This window comes from Myodes glareolus, chromosome 20 (assembly GCF_982192425.1).
Source record: "Myodes glareolus chromosome 20, mMyoGla1.1, whole genome shotgun sequence".
Lineage (NCBI taxonomy): Eukaryota > Metazoa > Chordata > Mammalia > Rodentia > Cricetidae > Myodes > Myodes glareolus.
The window spans coordinates 45481656-45502490 of NC_142045.1; the positions used below are offsets into that span (position 1 = coordinate 45481656).

General features: G+C 41.8%; 1 protein-coding gene across 4 annotated transcripts in view; it reads right to left on the minus strand.

Moving 5' to 3' along the window:
• Positions 1 to 3404: 3404 nt before the first annotated feature.
• The window catches only part of Afg2a (AAA ATPase AFG2A), a 177081-nt gene continuing 159650 nt past the window's right edge, over positions 3405 to 20835 (minus strand). For 3 of the 4 annotated variants that reach the window (XM_048424808.3, XM_048424807.3, XM_048424810.3), the window contains exon 16: positions 3405 to 3756. In XM_048424808.3, coding sequence (XP_048280765.1) covers positions 3580 to 3756 — 177 coding nt within the window. In that variant the 3' untranslated portion in view covers positions 3405 to 3579. The remainder of the gene's footprint in view (positions 3757 to 20835) is intronic. The other variant, XM_048424809.3, reaches the window with a different exon arrangement.

The window sequence follows — 20835 nt, forward strand, 5'->3', positions numbered from 1 at the left end:
CCAAGTTGTGCTTCACTGAGGGGTTACTAAGTCAATCTGGACTCTAGAACTTTCTTGCCTTTTCCGGAACCCTGCTCTCCCTAGTTTGTAGCCCATCTTTCAAGTACAAAGCCAGCCGTGCATCTTCACATTCTTTGGGGCCTTGTGATCACAGCAGGCCTACCTGGGAAGTCCAGGACTATCACTTGGGCCAGGTGAGAGTGAGGCCTTGCATCCAGTTTAGGATAAGAGGACAGCAGGGTCTTTGTAAGGAGCTCATTCTAACTCACAGAGGAGCATGCTTTGGGGTTTTGCCTTCCAAAAAATGCACTGATGGCTGTCATTTCTATTGTTTTTCATGTGTTAATTTCTACTTTAATGTTCAGCTTCTCCCTGGGGCTAACTCCCCCGCCCATCACCACGAGTGGAATGCTTAATCCAGCCATGTCATTCACTGTATGGTACTCATGAATCCACTGATCTTCACATCCACATAATGGCTTTTCCTTTGACCAAGGGATCATTTAAATTGTTTATGTATTGATCCTATACCGGGTTTCGGTTTCTCTATTATGTAGTTAGAAAGCATGAATCACATATTTCTGCAAACAGCTGTGCTTGAGACTGTGAGGTGCTGGCTGGGGTTTGCCGTTCAAACACATTTGCCGTGGATTGCTATTCTATTTTGGGTTAAGGTATCAGGTCAGAGAACTTTTCTTCCCTTTTTAATAGTAGTGTACTGTTTTACTATGTGGATAAGATACATAGATTTAAATCACCTTTACATTAGGTAATGGAGCTGTTTAGAATATTGTCATTATGTAAATAAGGCTGTAAGCTTTCCCTTTCCCATTCCTCCCCAAGGATTTGCAGAAAGAAAAAGCAGGATTTCTGAATCAAAAGGTAGTGCCTGGAGGGATTATCTTTGTTAATTCTCATCCTTAGTTTGGCCTATTTTTTTCCTGTTTTTGTAAAATACCCCTCCCCTGCACTGTTAAAGGTGGGTTTTTGTTTTTGTTTTTCCTCTACTAGATTATTGGCACAGTCTCTGCTAGGTGCATGTGGGGGACTTCAATCTGTAGTTATTCCCCACTCAAAGATAATCTTAATTCTGTTAGCCACACCTCTCATGATGAGAACTGTGCTGGCACAGGAGTTTAGCTGCCCTACCCTTCCGGTACTCCTTCTCTTTCCACTGAGTCTTAGTGTGCACATGGGTCAGCTTCAAGGCCTAGGGTCAGGAGCTGTGAAATGCCACTACTGAAGCACAGCCGTCCTGTGGTTTTCAAATAAGGAATTTGTGTTTCTGAGATACACCCAGGTTGGCTTGGGAGGAACAAGCAAGTAAACAGAGCACTAAGCTGTCAAACATCCCTGAACTCATTCTAGAGAGTGATCCGGTGTGTGTTCGCACTTCCAGGCAGGACTCCAGGACGGCAAACAACCTAGGACCCAAGGTCTCCACTTTCAGAAAGTTACCTAGTGACAGACCAGAAGATAACTTCATTTCAGCTTTCTATAGTTGTCTTCTGATCAGGATATATCAGGCAGATACTCAAGGCTGTAATCCCAGAACTTTGGAGCCGGAGACAGGAGGCTTGCCTTGAGTTCAAGACCAGCTTGGGTCCTAAAGTGAGATCTAGTCTTAGGCAAAAACAAACTATACATTTCTCTGAAAACTATTTCACATATCAGAGATAAAACTGAGTAATTTTAAAGAAAGATCAGGGTGAGTTATCAGACACGAAGATAAAAGGTGGGAGCTGTTTTTTAAAATTTCAATGTTAGGAAATAGCCAGAAAAAAAAATCTAAATTATTTAAACCTTTTGGAATACTACTGACATCAATATCAATATCCCTGAAATGCCAAAAAAAAAAAAAAAAAAAAGTACAAGGACAAACTCCTGACCAGATGCAAAAAAGTAAACTGTATGAAGCCAAGAAGCTGGTCACTTTTGTGTTAAATAGGCCATGACCTATACTATGTATGCATTCCACCACAACAAACACAAATAGTAGGATCATGCATCATCTGTCCATAAACATGAGCCTCTGGGATCAGAAATGAAACCTTTAAGACAAAGCTTTATAACGGTATTGGTATAAAAAGGGCACAAGTCAAATAAGAATAAAGCTTTGGGGTGGGTTACTGCGCAGTTTGGGTCCTGGAACCTTGACTAGGGGTGAGGGGAAAATGGAGAAAAGACGAACACCCAGACACATGTGGCCAGGTGGGGGTGTGCATGCTGATGGAGGACCCAAAACCCACTGTTTGTTCTGTAGAGCACACGTGAAGGGGCTGGCTAGTCTTGGTAGGAAGTATTTAATAGGTGAGCAGGCTCAGGCTGTAAACACCAGGGAGAAGGAAGCTGCAGTCACTTGTTTACACTGGAAGCCCCAGCAAGTTTAGCCACTCATCTTGAGCATGGCCTGTAGGAATTGCTTTGCCAATTGACTATGGGGATAACGGCTTAGGAATCTTTATCATGGCTGTGTCTATGTCAATGATATAGTCACTCAGAGCTTCCTCATTCTTCAACAATTGGAGCTCTGAAATCTGAAATCTTAATACCACCACTGCCTGGTTCTAAAATCTGTTTAAACTCTTACCTTCCAACTCCTTTCTTTGCACTAACACCACACCACTACTGCCCCACCATTTTTGCAAGAGGGTTTATACAGTATTAAAGTGTCAAGGAATTTAGAGGATATACACCTAGAGGCATCAACACACGTATTTAGGATACAACAGAGTTATAGGTTAAAATTTGTTCGTTTTTAAACTACATTTATTTATGTGTGTGTGTTCATGCATGCTATGGCAAACATATGAAGGTGAAAGGACAGCTTGATGGGTTCTCTCTGTCCACCAGCCACCAACCTCAGGTTGTCAGGGTTGGTGGCAAATGCCTTTACTTGCTAGGCCATCTTGATAGCCCTGTTTGATTTCCTTACAATATTGTAGCAAAAGCTGAGGGTTCTGTTCTGGGCTCAAACTGGTCCTACACTTTAAATTTTCTAAGCCTTTTTGTATGTAATAATTTCATGCTTTCTGGCCATAAATGCAGGTGTCAACAGCAGCGAGAACTGCACTTTACTAAACCTGGCTAGCTTTTGAGAGTGCAGATTTGGGAGAGGAGATGTGGCTTGGCTGGCAGACCTGCCTAGTGTGTACTGGATATGGCCTGGGTTCAAGGTCCAGCACTGCATAAACAGCACAGTGAAAATATCTGTAATCCCAGCACTTGGGAAGCAGAGGCAGCAGACTCAGAAGTTTAAGGTCACCCCCCGGCTATACACAGAGTTGGAGGCCAACCTAGGCATCATAAAATCCTATCTTTAAAGCAATGACCTGGCTAATTCTGGAGTACAGAAATAACTTAAGGGGTGAACCCATGTTGTTGAAAATCAAGATGGTTTGAACTCATGCCCAGAGATATGTTTATTGTACTTGAATGATTCAAAAACATTTAGGTGAGGCTCTTCAATTCCAATGAGGACATTTCAAACATTTACTTATTAAGAAATTGTAAACACTCAAGACAAAATTTGCAAACAAACTTTTCTCTACAAAATATACGCATGTAAGTATGTATTTCTTAGATGGTGTGTAGCCCACTCTTTTCTTGGTAATCTTCATAAAAGCGCATCAGTGACTCTGGGATTCTAGGTGTCACAATGCTCAAGGCTTGAGTAAAATGTTTCTTCATAATGCGGTCAGCTTTAATGTCTTCTTCCAGGGCGAGGAGAGCGGCCTCCTTACAGACGGCTATGATCTGTAATTGAACAAGTAAAACGAGGGAGAAAGCAGTTAAGCACTCTTTTGTCAACAAACTTTTCAGCATATTTATTTGTGGTGTGACATCTAAAAAAACTTTAATATCTGTCTGATATTATACTATAATTACATCTTTCCCCCTTCCCTTTCTTGTCTCTCTAAAACCTACTATGTACCCCACCACCATCTTTCAAGTTCATGCCCTCTTTTCTTTGCTATTTGTGTGTGTGTGACGGGGGTAGGGGTGTGATTCTAAATATGTACATACAACTTGCTCAGACTATAGTCTTATTTGTATGTATGTTTTCATGGCTGACCAACTGGGTGCTCTTAGCATTGTTTAGCTGCTGTGTATGGTTGAGGTCTTGTGGGCTTTTCATGTTAGCATGTCTACAGGTATTGTCCTTGTTCAGGTCACATTCAGGCAGTCATGCTGATGAGACTTCATACTGGGTATAGCTTCTGACACGTGGTATGACTTCTGCATTATAAGCATATCCCTGTGGGAGTTACTCAACTTAAGGCTTGGTTTTTGATGGTGCAATAAATGGACCCAGGGCCTTACATATATTAGGCAAACCCTCTACTTTAAGCATACAAATCAGAGTGTTCTTTCCAGAGTAGACCAGAACCATCACAAAGACCAACAACCAGCATCTACTGTTAACTGTGTGGATTGGATGTGCCACCCTACTTCCATCCCCACTCCCAACACAGGATGGCCAAAGGCAGGCTGCCTGTGAGCTGGAGGGAGGGAACCCTTAGCAGAGGTACCGTGATGCACAGCGGGCCTGCTAATCAGCACCCTTTTCAGGCACAGGGTTTATACACTGCCTTGCTGTATGACCAGAATAGGCAGCATTCCTTTCTCGTATCTCTTTCATGAGCTCTTGACTCCTGGTAATATCAGAGGAGTGGACTGTTTCGTCAGGGAGGGAAGGTGAGCATGTGAGAGGGAAATGCAAGGGAAGAACAGTTCTCTGGATTTCAGAGAGCTGAAACAGGCCCAGGCCACTGTCATTCCAAACTGTATTGATGTAGTGAACAAGCTTACTGGACGAGAAGAGGATTTCAATTTTCAGGGCAATAGGGAAAACAATTAGCAATACCAACCACACCTTATATAGGTGAATGAAAGGCCGGGGAATGGGTTCCAGCCATGCAGCCACACAGTCTGCCCATTTACTGCAAATCGTTCCTCTGGTTAGCTGGGTTAATGGTGCCAAAGTGGTTGAATAGTTTTCTAGGGGATTTAGCAGCATGTTTAGACAGTTTTCAAACACACACACACAAGGCAGGGACTGATTGATTTGAGTGGCCTGGTCAAATTCCAATAATTTAACTATTAGTTCTGGGTGTCATTAATGAGCACATAGCTAACTGCATTGACATGATGTCAATGCTTTTCTGAAAATAGAGTGGTCACCAAATTGCTAAGGCAGAAAACACAGCAAACGATCCCTGGTGATCTCAGTGGAAATTTGAGCCTCCACAAAGGGAGGTGAGGGACCTCAACTAAGAAGCACATCTTTCATCTTGACAAGGCTTGAAGTGTCACTGGAGAAGCAGGAAATGCTGGGTGCCGGAGTATCCCTTCTGCATACTTCATAGCGCAGGGAATATCTCTAGAGTGTGGCTCTTTGATAAGGGAGAGAAAAGTGCTAGACCTTGGGTCCGTAACACATTTTCCTTACCTCACCTGAGTCTTATACCAGAAAACAGAGCCCAGCACGCAATTATTTTGAATATCTCCTATAAGTGCTAGACAGACACCACTTCTTTACTTCTTCATTTACTGTTACCGATACTCAGGTTTTGCACCCCGACTGAAGCATGTACTGAACCACAGGAAACATATGTGATGTGGTGTTGGGAAGGGGAACGTGGTAAGAAAAGAGATGCTAAAAAGGATGCCTGGAACCTGTAAGTTCTGGGTTCTCATGGTCAGAAGGTGGATGGATAGCACTGTGGAACACTGGGGCAAGGGAATCAATGGTCTGGTCTGGCAGGCTTCTTGAAAGCATGCAATGATTAAACTGGGACAGAAAGAAATGACTATCCTGGCTGCTTAAATGCAAATGCTTATAACTTGAGGTTCTTACTATGGATCATTATCTGAGATTGGCCTTGATTTAATAAATTTCATTTATGTTGTGGGATAGAACTTTGAAAGAGTCCACTGGGAAATATCTGGATTAGATGGGATGTTCTGTGGAACCTTTGAAGGAAGACAATGTGAGACAGGTGCTGAAGACAGGGCCTGATGGCCCCATGCTGCTACAGAGCCACGGGTGTGGCCCAGAGGAGTAAACTACAAGCTTTATGAGGTGTTCTGGTAACTCAACTCAAGGTTCTCAGTTCATCTCTAGATAAAATATTACCACAATGCACCAACTAGACACCTCTGGAAGGAGCTACTGCTGTATTTACTACTGGTAAGTTTAGCACTTACTTTGACAACTTTTACCTTGTTTCTTTATCACGATAGGGAATGCTTGAAAGAAGCAATTACATAATCCTTTCTGTAAAAAACCTCATCTTTTGCTTTTCTACCACATTTACTTAGCAATATACAACTAAAAATAGGACAGCATGGATTCCTTAGCCAGGCTTCCACTCCTTAGTCAATACCAAGGGGCTAGCTGCTCCGGGCAGCAACTACAGAAGGTCAACTGCAAGATTCAGGGTGTGAGGAACTGTATCTGTCTTCCTGTCCCCACACACCAGCAGGGGATAGACACAGATTGACTGCCAGGAAGGAAAAATCACGGTATTTTGTGTGGAAAGAAGACACTGTCATCTTGTAAACCCAAGTGTGAAGAACAAAATTTACACTTACACACACACACACACACACACACACACACACACACACACACACGTATCTGATTAGATGAAACAAAAGTGAGCAAAGATAGCTGGAGAAGTCTCTCAGTGGTAAAATCTCTATGCACGAGTCTGAGTTTAATCTCTAGAGCCCATGGTGGAAGGAGAGAACCGACTTCCATGTGTGCTATCGCTTCAGGAACCAAAAAAGAAAATTAGAGTAATTTTGAAAAGAGCTTTAGAAGTCACCAATAGCAGCAAAACTGATGATATTAGTCTCCTGAAGCCCTTAACCCAACCTGCTGACAGAGCAGGCACTGAGGTCCTCTTTGTTTTCACTTGTTCCTCACAGAAGACCTCCAGGAGGAATCCAAAGGAGAAGTGTTGTGATTACCAGCTCTTTTCTTCTAATTTAAATAATGGGAGGGTCTGGAAATGTAAATACTTCACAACCAGGGGTTTCCTCTTCTGTTCTAGAGACCACCCTGAGAAGACTTCCAAGATAGCACATTTCTCAAGAAAAATAAATGTAGCTCAGCTCCATGGACCAAGTCAACATGGGTGATAACAATGATCAGTACTCCATGAATAAAGAATTTAAGCCAACATAAAACACATTCTGTTCCACCCAGGAACAGGTAGAGGAAGGGAAGCTGACGGACTTTGTAGTTCAGCAATGACAGCTGCTCAGTCTGCTCTAACCCACTTATCTTAGTATTTTGTCCCCAAGTGTGGTGGTTTGAATGGAAATGGCCCCTATAGGCCGACAGGGAGTGGTACTTGTTGGAAAGAGTATGACATGGGTTGGGGGGGGAGGCAATTCAAATGCTCAAACCAAGCCTAGTGTAGCTCTCTTCCTGTTGCCTGAGGACCCAATTAATATTTTCCCTTGTAAGGAGAGTTGCTGAGGTCATGGTGTCTCTTCACAGCAATAGAACTTTGACTATGACACCAAGATTCACACGCTGGAGCCTAATCTCCAAGACAGTAGCACTGGGATGCAAACCACTAGATCTCCACCTGCATGGACAGGCCTAATACCCTATAGAAGGGTCCTCAGAGCTGGTTAGATCCGTCTACTACATGAAGACTCAAGTGAGAAAGTTCTGTCTTGGAGGAACAAATCCACGTGCCTGGTTTGGGGTTCCACAAGCACCCAAATAGCCAGTCAATCTAACACAGTACCTGAGATCAGGTAAGACCCAGTGCTTCCCACAGAACTCTTCTCCCCTCCTAATTTTAGCAGACCACCAATCGTTTTATTACTGACCTTATCTGTTTCCTTTTTATTATATTTGATTATTTTATCTGGAGGCGGTGTGTGCATGCTACAGCACAAGTGTGGAGGTCAGAGAACAAAGGGTAGATGTCAGTTCTTTCCTTCTATCATGCGTGCCCTGGGGATTGACCGCAGGTTGTCAGGTTTAGCAACAAGCCATCTTGTTGGTCCTTACTGGTGATCTTCAGCATGGCTATACCAGAAAACTTGCTCAATGCCAACAGTGCAGTTCTTTTCCATTTTATATCCTTTCAAACTCTGTTCTCTTGCATTTCAGAATAGAGACAAAAGGAAAGAGCTGAGGGCAGATGCAAGGGGAACGGACATGCTGAGTAGCTAAGGAGAGGACTACAGAGCCAGACAAGAGCCACAGCTCTCCCTCACTCATGCTTTGTACTGAGCATGTTTGGAACTATCATCAATTCTACATGTTCAGCTATGGCACTGTGGTCAGGGTCTGTAGAGCCTTTACATGTATTGTATATACGCTTGTCAATAATACTTTTAAGTTTCTGAAACAAAGAGGAATCAACAATAAACACTGTTTCTGACCACGCTGTGTTTTGGTCTGGAATGCTACTTTGGCTTCAGTCACTTCTGTGTAAGTTAAATGAGTTAGAAACTCTGTTGAGAACACAAGTGTGTTCTGAGGGTATTTCTTTGGGTTATCAAGATTTGTCACACAGGGACAGAGATGTTTCTGCAAAAAAGTGCAGTGATATATATTAGTTTGGAGAGCTTAAATGGAAGTTTGTTAAAAACAAAACATGCAGATGGATATTTCCCCTGGGGTAGGAACCCTGCAACAGGGAACCTGTCCTTGGCCTTCTTCCTGCAGTAAGCATTGGGAGGATGAGCACATTTTCTCAGATAAAGTTGCCCACATGTCCTCTGGGAATGAGAAATGACAAGGAAAAGCTTTCAATCTAACTACGATTGTATGGTAGTTTATATAATAAAGTCCATAAAAAGAAAACCCAGTGAGACGAGCTTGTGTGTGAGGTCTGGACTGACCACCTGACTGTTTCGACAAAGCACACATGCATTACCCATCATGCCCCAAACCAGACGTCCAGGTCTGTTTTAGTCACTGGGATTCATTTCAATTTTACCCTTTTCCCCTGAGGCCACAGAAGAACTCTGCTGAGAAGACGTGTAGATAAATGGATGACTTTGACTCATAGTCAGGAATATTTGATTAGACTGCTCAGAAAGAAAATCCTTGGCTATTTGAGTTTTCTAACTGCTTTAGCAAAGAGGGTTTTAGAAGCTAGCCTTAATTTCTTCAGCATCCTGCCCTTACCCCCGATAGTGCAGGCTACATATTTTAAAGGAGTTATCAGCAAGCTGTCAGAATGGTGTGTGTGTGTGTGTGGGGGGGGGGGGGGGTGGCTTTGCCAATAGGCTACAAAATGAGTGTGTAATATTCTCATTCAGTTTTGACTAAACAATCAATACCTAAACTTTCATATGTGCCTTGCTGTGAGGTTGAAAACATGTTTGTGAGAATAAGAAAATGAGACAAAAATTATTGGACTGTGCTAAGCTCTTTCTGTCAAATCCAGACTAAGATGTGTTTACTTCAGCAGCTACCACACACTTTATTTGATGTCTATAGAACACAAATTTTCTTTCCATTCATTTGGCAATTAAAATACATCTGCTGACCTAACAAGAATACAAGACAAACGGGAACACCATGTGAAAGAGTGAATTTGAGATGGACATCTAAGAGGAAAACTCTGTTATTAAAAACATCTACAAATTACCAGGTTCACCTAACAGAGAGGAAAGTAGTCAGCAGTGGAGACAGAGGCTTAAGCGAGTACAAATTTCATTTTCTGTGTGCGCTCTGCAGCAGCAGTACCCTTAGCAACACACAGTAATAGAGCTGCAGCAGGCACATGGCGAAGCAGTGCCCCAAGATGAGAAGGCGGTTGGCCACTGAGCCTTGGGAAATCTAATTACTTCACTTCTAGATGCAAAAGGACAAAAGAGGCAATTGTGTGGAATTCTGAATGCCATAAAGAATAAATAACGTTGTACTTCACTGTGGGAGAAAAAAAAATGAAATCTCTTATATATAAACTCTGGTTCTTTCCCCAATCTACCAGAGCAGTAGGGTTTGAACAGGGTGTCTTGGCATAGCAAATTAGAAGCAGGACAACAGCAAAAACTAAAACCAACACAGCTTCTGAGCAGACAGCAAAGGTTTTTAAAAACATGATAAAGAATAAGTCAAGGTCACCACTGTCTAGTAAAAAGTAGTCAATAGAAAGAACTTGACCATGCTTGGCAGTTTCCTGGACTTTATCCCCTGTGTGCTAGAGCCCTCTCTTTTATTGTTTGTTTCAGCTTCACAGTGGAACTGGCTTCTTTTCTGGTGCATTTAGCATCAGAAACGGTAACTTCAGCAGTTACCTCCATTTCCAGGCATGGCCTGGGTAAACCTGCTTCCTGCTACCAGACAAGCACAGGGAAACACAAGACAAACAGGGAAACACACACACATTCAACACAAGTAGGTTGAATGTGTGGGGATGTGGCAGGGTGGCGAACTTGCTTCCTGCCTTAAACACCAAGTGACACAATCAATAAGTGAGCAACCCTGCAGACCTTAGACTGGACAGAGAATAGGTAGATCTGGAGATAATAGAACCAGGTTCAACGGGCAGAAGAGAACAAGGTGACTTTAGATGGGAAAAGTCCTCCCTACCCCACCCCCTCTTTACACTCTGGCTGTCCTAGAACTCACAGAGATCAGACTGCCTCTGTCTCTCCAGTGCTAGGATTAATTCAAGGCGTGTGCCACCATGCCTGGCTACTTTTTTTTTTAAAAGGTTTATTTTATGCCTAAGAGTGTTTTGCCTAAATGTATGTCTATGTACTGTTGTGTGCCTGGTGCCTGAGAGGTCAGAAAGGGAAGCTGAATCCCCTGGAACTGGAGTTCTGTTATCTCTCTGGGTGCTGGAAACCAAACAAGTGCTGCTAACCACCGGACCATCTCTCCGGTTCCTTTTTTAATTTTTGATGGTGAATGAAGTGCCTCTGTTTCGTGTGCTCTATCACCAAGCTACATATTTTTAGTATATCAAAACAAATCTCCACCCACCAGGGTCTTATGTATCATAGTTGGCTCTGAACTTGCAGGTAGCTGAGGATAATGTTGATTCTCTTGCCTCCACTTCCCCAGTGCTGGGGTCACAGGCAAACTCCATCATGCCCTGTTGTGCTGGAGGCCAAACCCTGAGCCTCCTTCATGCTGGGCAAGCACTGTACCACTTGAGTTACATCTCAACCACCACACTTAGTTGGAAAAGTATTTCTTGATAGCTGAACTCATGCCCTTCTTAGTAGCACTCCTCAGGACAGTTTAGAACATACATGGCAGTTCAGCTTCCAGCGTACCGGCGTGATAGTGACTTCAGAGTGCAAAGGTACAGACATACTGCTGCTCCGTGCTGGAGCTGTCGAGCTGCCCCTTCAGGCTTCCGACTGCACTGAAGACAGACCCCTTCCTTCCCTTGCAGCTGCACAATGAACTCACAATGGCCCAGAAGCTGTCTGTGCTACTCCTGCTGTTTGGCAGGAAGAAAGCACACCATCTAGCGAGGCCTAATCTCAGCTTCTTTGTATTTCAAGTGTAGTAAATAGCTTTTAAAAAATCCACCAAAAGAAACAGGCCATGGTGCTTAAAAAATCTTGTATTCTCAGAAAGTGGTTTTGTTAAAAGCGTCTTCTGTCTGGAACACCTGTGACCTGTTGAGCTTAATTGGGCTGCAGCTGGCGCCGATTGTGGCGCTGCCGCTGGAGCACCGGCGCGGACATTGTGCTGTCCTGGCACGCCCACCCCCCTTCTCTTTGCTTTTCACTTTCACAGTCCTGAGACCTCCTTCCCCTGTGTGTTGGAGGGATTAGGAACCCAGTGAGAGTGGTGTCTTGCTGTTCCTGAACAGCATGCTTGGGAGGTGCTTCAAGGAGGCTACCTGGGAGATTATGCTCCTGTGCTGGGAGGGCGGGAGGGTCATTGAACTGCTGAACTGACTGAAAGGCTAGCTTGAAAGGTGGGTCTGGGGCAGCGCAGCAGGCTTGGCGGGAGTAGGGGCAGATGAAGTGGGGCTTTCACAGACACAGGGAGGCAAGCCCGGCACTGCCGCCAGCAGCTCAGGGACCCTCGCTGCCTTGCAGAGGGAACAAATTAATTAAGGGTCGCTCACAGCACCTATCCTTTAAAATGTTTCTTCACTGAAAAACTTCTAAGTGGTGAGGCAAGAACTGAAGTTTAGAGTAATAATACCTAACTATGATCTTATGCTGAATTCCCTTGCAAACAATCTTCACCACTTTAAGCTTGGGCTCAAAGTTATAGAATGCCATGCATAGCACTCCGTTCAAAATAAAGCAAAAATGTCTATAACACACATTCACACCCAATGACAGAGTGGGGAAAACATTTGGTGGTTTAACTTTGATGATTAGAAGTTACTCTGAGGTCTTTGGGACATGGTTAAATAACTCTGCTTTTGGAGCAAAACTTTTCATTATTTTTCACAAAGAAATGCCTGCAATGTTTTTTTTTTGTTTTTGTTTTTGTTTTTTTTTTACACATGATCTGGGCACTTGAGAAGGCTGATGCAGAAAGACTTAGTCTGAGGCTAGCCTGGTCTACACAGTGAGTCCTAGGCCAGCCTGGGCTCAAGACAAAAGAAAACACAAAAGAAAATTTACACACAGATCAAGAATCCTGCAGAAGTTCTGGGCTGCAAAGAGCGGAATACTATTTGTTCCTATGGAATTTCAAGAGTTTCTACTTTCAATGGAACCATCATAACAAGATAAAAGAGGGGTATTTTTGGTTTTGAAAAGAAACTATCATGGAATGAACAGGGCAGGAAACACTCCAGTGCAATGCTAAGATGGACCAGCTGGCAGGAGCCCCATTCTCTGGTCTCTCAAAGAATCTGACTGCCTACAAGGCAGCAGGATCCAGGGAACACATCAGTAAAACCCAAAGCTCATGTTAACGCAAGGTGTGCATAGGGCCTCTCTCTAGTCTTCCTTCAGTGTAGTACTGATGCCTCAGCGAGCAGGTGTTTCATGGCCCACAAATAACTCTGGTTTCAGATTCTAACTAATTGTCTGCTGCTTGAACTGTTTCCACTACCACAATTGTCAAGATTTAGAGTTACCTGTGCTAAATGGCTATTCCCTACAAGTTCTGTGAAGGCCTTGCAGGCTCAGCCCTGTTTTACTTCGAAGACACACTAGGTTAGAACATCAGACCTCCTGCTGTTCATTATCTCTGAAGATACACACGAGCAAGCTTTTGCCTTTTCAGTTGTCTTCAAGCTAATTTTACCTCGAGTATAAGAGAGCACCATCATCCTGGGCACAACAAACACCCCATGATGCTGTGTCATTTATGAGACCTTGTTTGCTGGGAGAGCCCTAAAGCAGGCACCAGAGTTTTTGTTGTTTCTGAGACAGGTACTCTTTATGTAGTCCAGGATTCCCTTATAAATCTGGAGGATCTGATCCTCTATACCAGTATTCTGGAACCGTGGATGGAGGCGGCTGCTGTTGAGGAAGTTTTAATGTGTGCTATGTTCTCATCTTTATTGCCAGTCATTCTCTTTTCTGTGTGCTGGCCTGATGATCAGCAACTGACTGGACACCACTCATTACACTCACTCAAGATGGATGTGGGATGTACTTCTGTATATGTATGACTTTTGTTGGTTGATGAATAAAGTTGTTTTGGCCAATGGCTTAGTAGAGTAAAGCTAGGTGGGAAATCCAAAGAGAGAAACATATAGAGTAGGCAGAGTTAAGAAGATGCCACATAGTTCCTGAAAGAGACAGAAGCCAGAACTTAAATGGTAATACACAGATTAAGAGAGATGGGTTAATTTAAGATGTAAGAGCTAGCTAGAAATAGACCTTACCCATCCACCAAACAGTGTTGCAATTAAGACAGTTTCTGTGTGATTATTCGGGTTTGGGTGGCCAAAAAGCAATCTTGGCTTATAATATAGCACCCACCATCTGACATGTATAAGACCTAAGGGAAAAAAAAAGTGCTTCTAGACCCACAAAAAAACGGGAGTCAATTGGAGCATCTTGGTAGCTACATTTTTTTTCAGACAGGCTCTGTTTGTTGGAGGCGAGCAGAGGCATGGTTCCTTTAAAAGAAGGCTTCCTGATTCAGCATTAGCAGCAAAACCTGTATGGTTTCTTTAAGAGACAGCTTCCTGGTTTGTGCTGGCAGCACCAACTCTGGATCTTTCAGGAGGTCCTGGGGTTTATGAGCAGTGAGTTAAAAGCTGCTTAAAGGCAACATAGACCCAATGCGTCCCTGGAGCTGGAGTGGTGAGCATGGCTAGTAGAGGCAGTGAACATTCTGCAGGACACAGAGAAGAAAGTGACTGACAATATAGGCAAAACAGTCTTTCAAATTTTCTGCTTCAAAGAAGTCTGCCAGACACTATGGGCCTATAGGTTGAATATGGAAGCTCCAACGTTACAGAAGAACTTTGAGTGACTGTCCAGGTAGTGAGATGTCTCTGTCAATTCTAGAGTTTTGAAAGTTGCTTACAATGTACTTCCTGTTTGCTTAGGTAATAGTGTATCCTTCTGGGGACTTTGGTGGAGTTGAAGACATATAAATTTTCTTAGTAATGATAAAAGGTAAATTAGATGTAAAACTTTAAACTTACAAAGATAGGATAGAATGATATTTTTCTTAATTTGACAAATATAAATAGACTGAATATTTTAACTGTAATTCTTGGTTAATTCTTAATGGTTTTAGTATAATTTTACTATGGTAAAATTAAAGCCTTCCTTTGTAATTAGACAAAAAAGAGGAGATGATGTGGGGTGTACTTTTGTATATGTGTTGCTTTTATTGGTTGATGAATAAAGTGGTTTTGGCCAATGGCTTAGCAGAGTAAAGTCAGGTAGAAAATCCAAACAGAGATCTACAGAGAGAGTAGGCAGAGTCAAGGACACACCATGTAGCTGCTGAAGGAAACAGGTGTCGGAATCTTAATGGTAGGCCACAGCCTCAAGGTGACACACAGATTAATAGTGATGGGTTAATTTAAGATGTAAGAGTTAGCTAGAAATATGCCTAAGCCACCAGCCAAAAAGAATTGTAATTAATATAGTTTCTGTGTCATTATTCGGGTCTGGGCCGTTGGGAAACCAAAGAGAAGTCTCTGTTTACACAAGACAGCTTGCTATGTAGCCCAGGCTGGCCTCAACTTCATGGTGATCTTTCTGCCTCAGCATCAGTATTGAGGTTGGAGGTTAGAGAGATATGCTTCCCTATCCTGAAATCATTTTTAGTATGGTATGGTATTTATGAATATTTGTGTTAAGCAGGAGGAGTCATGGAGAATTACTCCATGACACAGGGGCACTGTAAGGAAAAGGAGCCCATCACCCTAGAGTCTAGTTGGAGCCTCTTTCCAGCTGAAAGAGAATTAATACTTGCTTAAAGGTTATTGACACTGAGATAAAATACTGCTTTTATATACTAGTCATTTCATTTAAGATATCAGTGAACCATACTTACAGCCTACATGACCTTCAAGTGTGACCTTACTCTTCTCCCAGACATTCTTGGAAATCTCCAACAAGACTGTGAATTTGGCTTAGAGTGAAGAACACCCTGTTTCCTTCCTTGTGATCTAGATTTTTCCTTTGTCACCTGTAATTCTGTCAGGTACATCACAGGGATCACTTTGTGATCTCATTTATTTCCTCAGCAACCCTTTGAAGATATCAATTTCAAAACCAACCAAAAAAATTCAGTCAAAATCCAATACATGATTGCTGTAAAGACAGTGAGTTGAGACTCATCCTTGAGAAACCAACACCTATGCTCTGGGGTGTGTCTTATTTTCTTTCAGAGTACCTCTCTTTCTCTTAACCCCTGTGCTTAAAATCTGTGTTAGAACTTCTTTTTGTGTATGAGTGAATAATGTATGTATGTATGTATGTGTTCATGTGGGTGTGTGCACAAGCATGTGCCCATGGAGGCCGAGGTTGACACCAGGTGTCCTTTTCCATTGCTATTCAGTGTTGCATAATAACCTTTCTGTACACTGTGAAATGTGTCGTTGCCAAGGTGTCTTCTGATTGGCTAAAAAAAAAAAAAAAAGAGCTGAATGGCTAATAGGTAGGTAGGAAGAGATTAAGCAAGACTTCTGGGCAGAAAGAAGGAGGGGAGAAGAATCTAGGTGCAGGGAGAGACATCAGAGAACATGGAGAAGAAACAGGAGGTGCAAGATGGAAGAGATAAAAAGTCATGAAATAAAATGTAGATCAATACAAATGGGTTAAGTTCATAAGAGTTAGTGGGACAAGCGTAAGCTACTGGATGAACTTTCATAATTAATAAGTCTCCATGTCATTTTTTATGAGCTGGCAGGCCAAAGAAAAATTTGTCTACAATTCAACATTAAGTTTTTAAAGTTGTATTTTATTTTATGTGAAAGGTTGTTTTGCCTGCATGTATGGCTGTGTATCACATGCATGCAATACTCATAAAGGCCAGAAGAGGGCATCAGATTCTCTGGAACTGGAGTTACAGATGGTTGTGAGCCACCATGTGGAAGCTGGGAATTGACCCTGAGTCTCTAGGAAGAACCACCAAGCCAACTCACCAACTCCTCAACACATGTGTTGTTGTGTTCGGCTTCTACATGGGGGCCGGAGATCCGAATATAGGACCTCATATTTACCTGGCCAGCACTTTGCAGGCCACATCATCTCCCAGTCCTTTAAATTTTATTTTAATATAAAATAACTCTGCTTCATACTGGCTTGTCTTGAATTTTTTTTCTGGATTAAAGGCAAGCATCCTGAGCTTGCACTGTCCATGCTATCCCTACTCACAAGACTTCTCTACCTCACTGAGCCAGAATCCACATGCCTGTAATTATTGAGACTGGAGAATACAGAGTTAAAAGAGAATACAGAGTTAAAAAGTAAGTTGAGCAGTTTTCCCTTTCCTAGCTTCTACTTTCTGTGTCCAGAAAATTTCTACAATTATTCATACATAGAAATTAGTGCATTTATTTGGAAAGATTTATATCCTATTTTTATTCAAATAAAAAATGCTATGGCAGTAGACACTAAGATTACAAATTATACATAATAAGGGACTTATAAAACCAAATCAATGGTCAAGGTAAGATTAGAATTTACAAGTGGCAAGCATTAACAACGTGCAATTAGAGATAACCAGAGGGGGAAGGCACACACATGCCTTTTTTTTGCCAATTTGGTAACAAGATACACATTTAATAACCCAGAGTCTCATCTGAAAACTGTTAAGAATTCATGTAAACTTCAAATTATTTTCTAAATGTCAACTCGGAAGGAAAAAGGAAGTCTCCAATTTCAATGAGTTATAACCTAACAGTGAAATCCAGTTCTGCTTTTAACAATAAAAATGATAGTTACTGACATAATTTCAAAGATCATAACAAGCTTCAGGGACATTTCCAGTATTGTCCTGTTTTGCCCAAAGTGGGTTTTGAATGATCTTCAGGTAGAGAAAAGTCTTAACCAAAACACACTTTTCTCTTTTGGCCACTGAGTACAAGTCCATTACTTAATGGACAGGAAACTAACCAGTCTTTCCTGACTGCCTACTCAAATTTATCAAGAATCCTAATAAAAAGGTTTGTTCTGAGGTCCAATGGTGAAGAAGCCTAAGGATGCTTGCTGAGCATACAAGCAGATAAGGAACATCTCTCACAACTAATAGAAAGATGGACTAGGCTATTGGGAATGCGGCAGCTGCTGTCTCTAATGAGTTGAGGGTGAATTTTAGGACATACTGTTTATCTAATTCTAAAAATCTAAACATAAAAAATTAAGTGAATTTGAGTAAATCTTAGGCCTGTACCCATACATGTTATAGCATTTTAACTAGGTAAATATTCCTCAGACTTCTAACCACAGAAAAGAGCAGGGAGGAAAAAAAAAGAGGATCATTGGCAAGAGATCAGTAAACGTTCTTAACTATCTTTTCCATAGAAATATAAATTCACTGGGCACAGGGATCATGATACGACTGAAACTACTGACCTCCAGTGTATTCAACATGTTTTATAAAGACAAGTAAAAAATGCGAAAGCAAGCAGAGATTCTCCATTCCTTCATCAGTCTACCCTGCTCATTTTCCATCACTTCTGGTCTCTCTGAAGTAAGAATATCCATATTTATTTAGCACATACACATTCACTGGCGGACCAGAATGTGATATAGGCGGGCCTTCTGTTATGTGCTATTTTCATTGGTTAATAAAGAGACTGCCTTGGCCCTCTGATAGGACAGACAATTAGGTAGGCGGAGTAAACAGAACAGAATGCTGGGAAGAGGGCAATGAGGCAGACGCCATGGAACCAGCCACCAGGTCAGACATGCTGAATCTTTCCCGGTAAGCCACCAACTCGTGGTGCTACACAGATTATTAGAAATGGGTTAATCAAGATGTGAGAGTTAGCCAGTAACTAACTCTCTAGAGGTAACGGGCCAGGCAGTGTTTAAATGAATACAATTTGTGTGTTGTTATTTCTGGGGCTAAGCTAGCCATGCGGGAGCCGGGCAGGAAGAAAAGCAGGCTTGCCCACAGCTCCTCACTACAAGAATGCTCTGAAGATGTGGTATAATTTAACTATTGTGTGAGAGTGCAAGCAGTTGTCAAGTTCTGGAATTTGCCAATCATTTAAATGAACCAGACTGCCAAGCTCACACCTTTCTGGTAGCAACGCAACATAGTTGTACCTTTAACAAAAGAAGTCTGCCATAAAACATTTTAGTTGCTGAAACAAAACATTCTAAACATCTGAGAACTCCTCATTTTGGTAGTATTTGTAGATTTTGACCTCTTCTATACTTAAATCTTCCCATGTAAGTTATGTTAAATTCAGGGTTAACCTCAGAATTATGAATTTTTAAATCATTTTTAAACCAAGACTTGTGATTTATTTTATCTTAAAAGAAATCCAAATCCTTAAGTCTTTAACTGCACTGCAAATACAAACAGGAAAGTTATACTCAAAAGGTCCTCAGATGTGACCTCACACTGCATGTGCGCATACCCTTCTGCCAGCTGCTCTAGTTTCTGCTTCAACTTCTTTATTTCTTCAAATATATGCAATTAGTTGTTATATCTGTGGTGTGCTAGGATTTAACTGCCAGGGACAGAAATGTAACCTAAACTAAAGAAGTAATTTTTAGGACAGACTGGGTCTACTATAAACTAAGTATGGGGGTGGCAAGCTTCAGAGTGCCAACTGGAAGAAGTGCCCAGAATGCCACCAGGCCTTCTCTCAATTGTTTTTCTTCATGGGGAGAGGTCTCACTATGTTACCCAGGTTGTCTCAACCTCGGGAACAGGGAGGACTGTAGATGCATGCCACTACAACTGGTCCTCATCCACTGCTCTCTGTACTTTCTCCCCCCTCTGTGGTGGCAACTACAACCATGCATACTTCCTATGTTCATTTATTCACTCTTTTCCTTGGCAACCAGAGATATCTACATAAAAAGCAGACATGTGCCAACTATCTTTTTGTTGGGGGAAGTGGTCAAAATAGATTGATTCCAAAGTTCTAAAGTGAGGCTCTTCAGTTTGGAAGTTTATAGAAATTTTATATGGAAACAGTCTTTAAAACGAAATAAGATTACACATATAATCAGAAATGGATGCTGACAGAGCTTAAAACGAAGAATGAAGTGGACAGCATCCCAAGAAAAAGACCTCTGACTGCAAGCTGTAGTTTCTGAGTGTTAAATAACAGCAAATGTCCTTCACAACATTTTACCACTCTAGAAGCCAACCCTGCTGTGGAATAATCCTCTGTACACTGTGAAAATGTGCTGTCAATTTTCTCACTGTCAATAAAAAGCTGATTGGCCAGCCGATAGCAAGGCACAATTTCGAGGGCAGAGAGAATGCTGGGAAGAAGGGCATAGTATGAGAGTCTTGAGCCAGATGCTTGGAAAAAGCAACACGGAAGTTCATAGATAAGATGAACAAACCTGGGGGCGGCACAAGATGAACAGAAATGGGTTTATTTAAGTTAGAAGAGTTGGCTGGAGACAAGTCTAAGCTATTGGTCGAGTATTTATAATTAATATTAAGTCTCTTGTGGTTATTTGGAAGCAACTGCTGCGGGGACACAGAAAAACTCTGCCTACATAACCCACTTTTTTTTCAAGAAGTAAAAGGGAAGATAGAGGAGAGTTAAATTACCAATGACCATTTAGGGAGAGAAAACACTCTATGGAAACCTAGTACTTAACTATAAAAAACTTACACACACGCACATGGCTGTTGGGGCTGGAGAGGGGAGAGAGAGAGAGACAGAGAGAGAGAACACACAGAGAGCACTCGTTCACCTGTGAGCAGCTTTTATACCGACATACTCACAATTGATTTTCATTCTTCTAATCCCTAGGAACACATTGGATTTTAAAAAAAATCCAGAATCAGAATATCTAATTACTAAATACTTTAGTATATAACTTTAAAATAATTAACTTTCCATATTAAAAAGTGTAAAAAGTACTTAATATTATCAGTAATCAGTGATTTAGTAATCAGTGTTAAAATCTTGCCAATTAGCAACAAGCGTTTGAGTTAGGATTAAAATAGTTATAGCATACTGCATTGAGTGAATATAGCTCACATCTAGACTGAGTTTTAGCAGAGCTCACATCTACCGCACTGAGTTAGAATAGCTCACATCTTTCTCTTACCACTTTGTTAAAGGGACTGGTTCATGGCCTATGTATTTTCTCATGTCTACATTAATATTTTTTTACATTTATTTATTTTATGTGTATGCTTTTTAAAAATTTATGTATACAATATTCTTTCTGCGTGTATGCCTGCAGGCCAGAAAAGGGCACTAGACCTCATTAGAGATGGTTGTGAGCCACCATGTG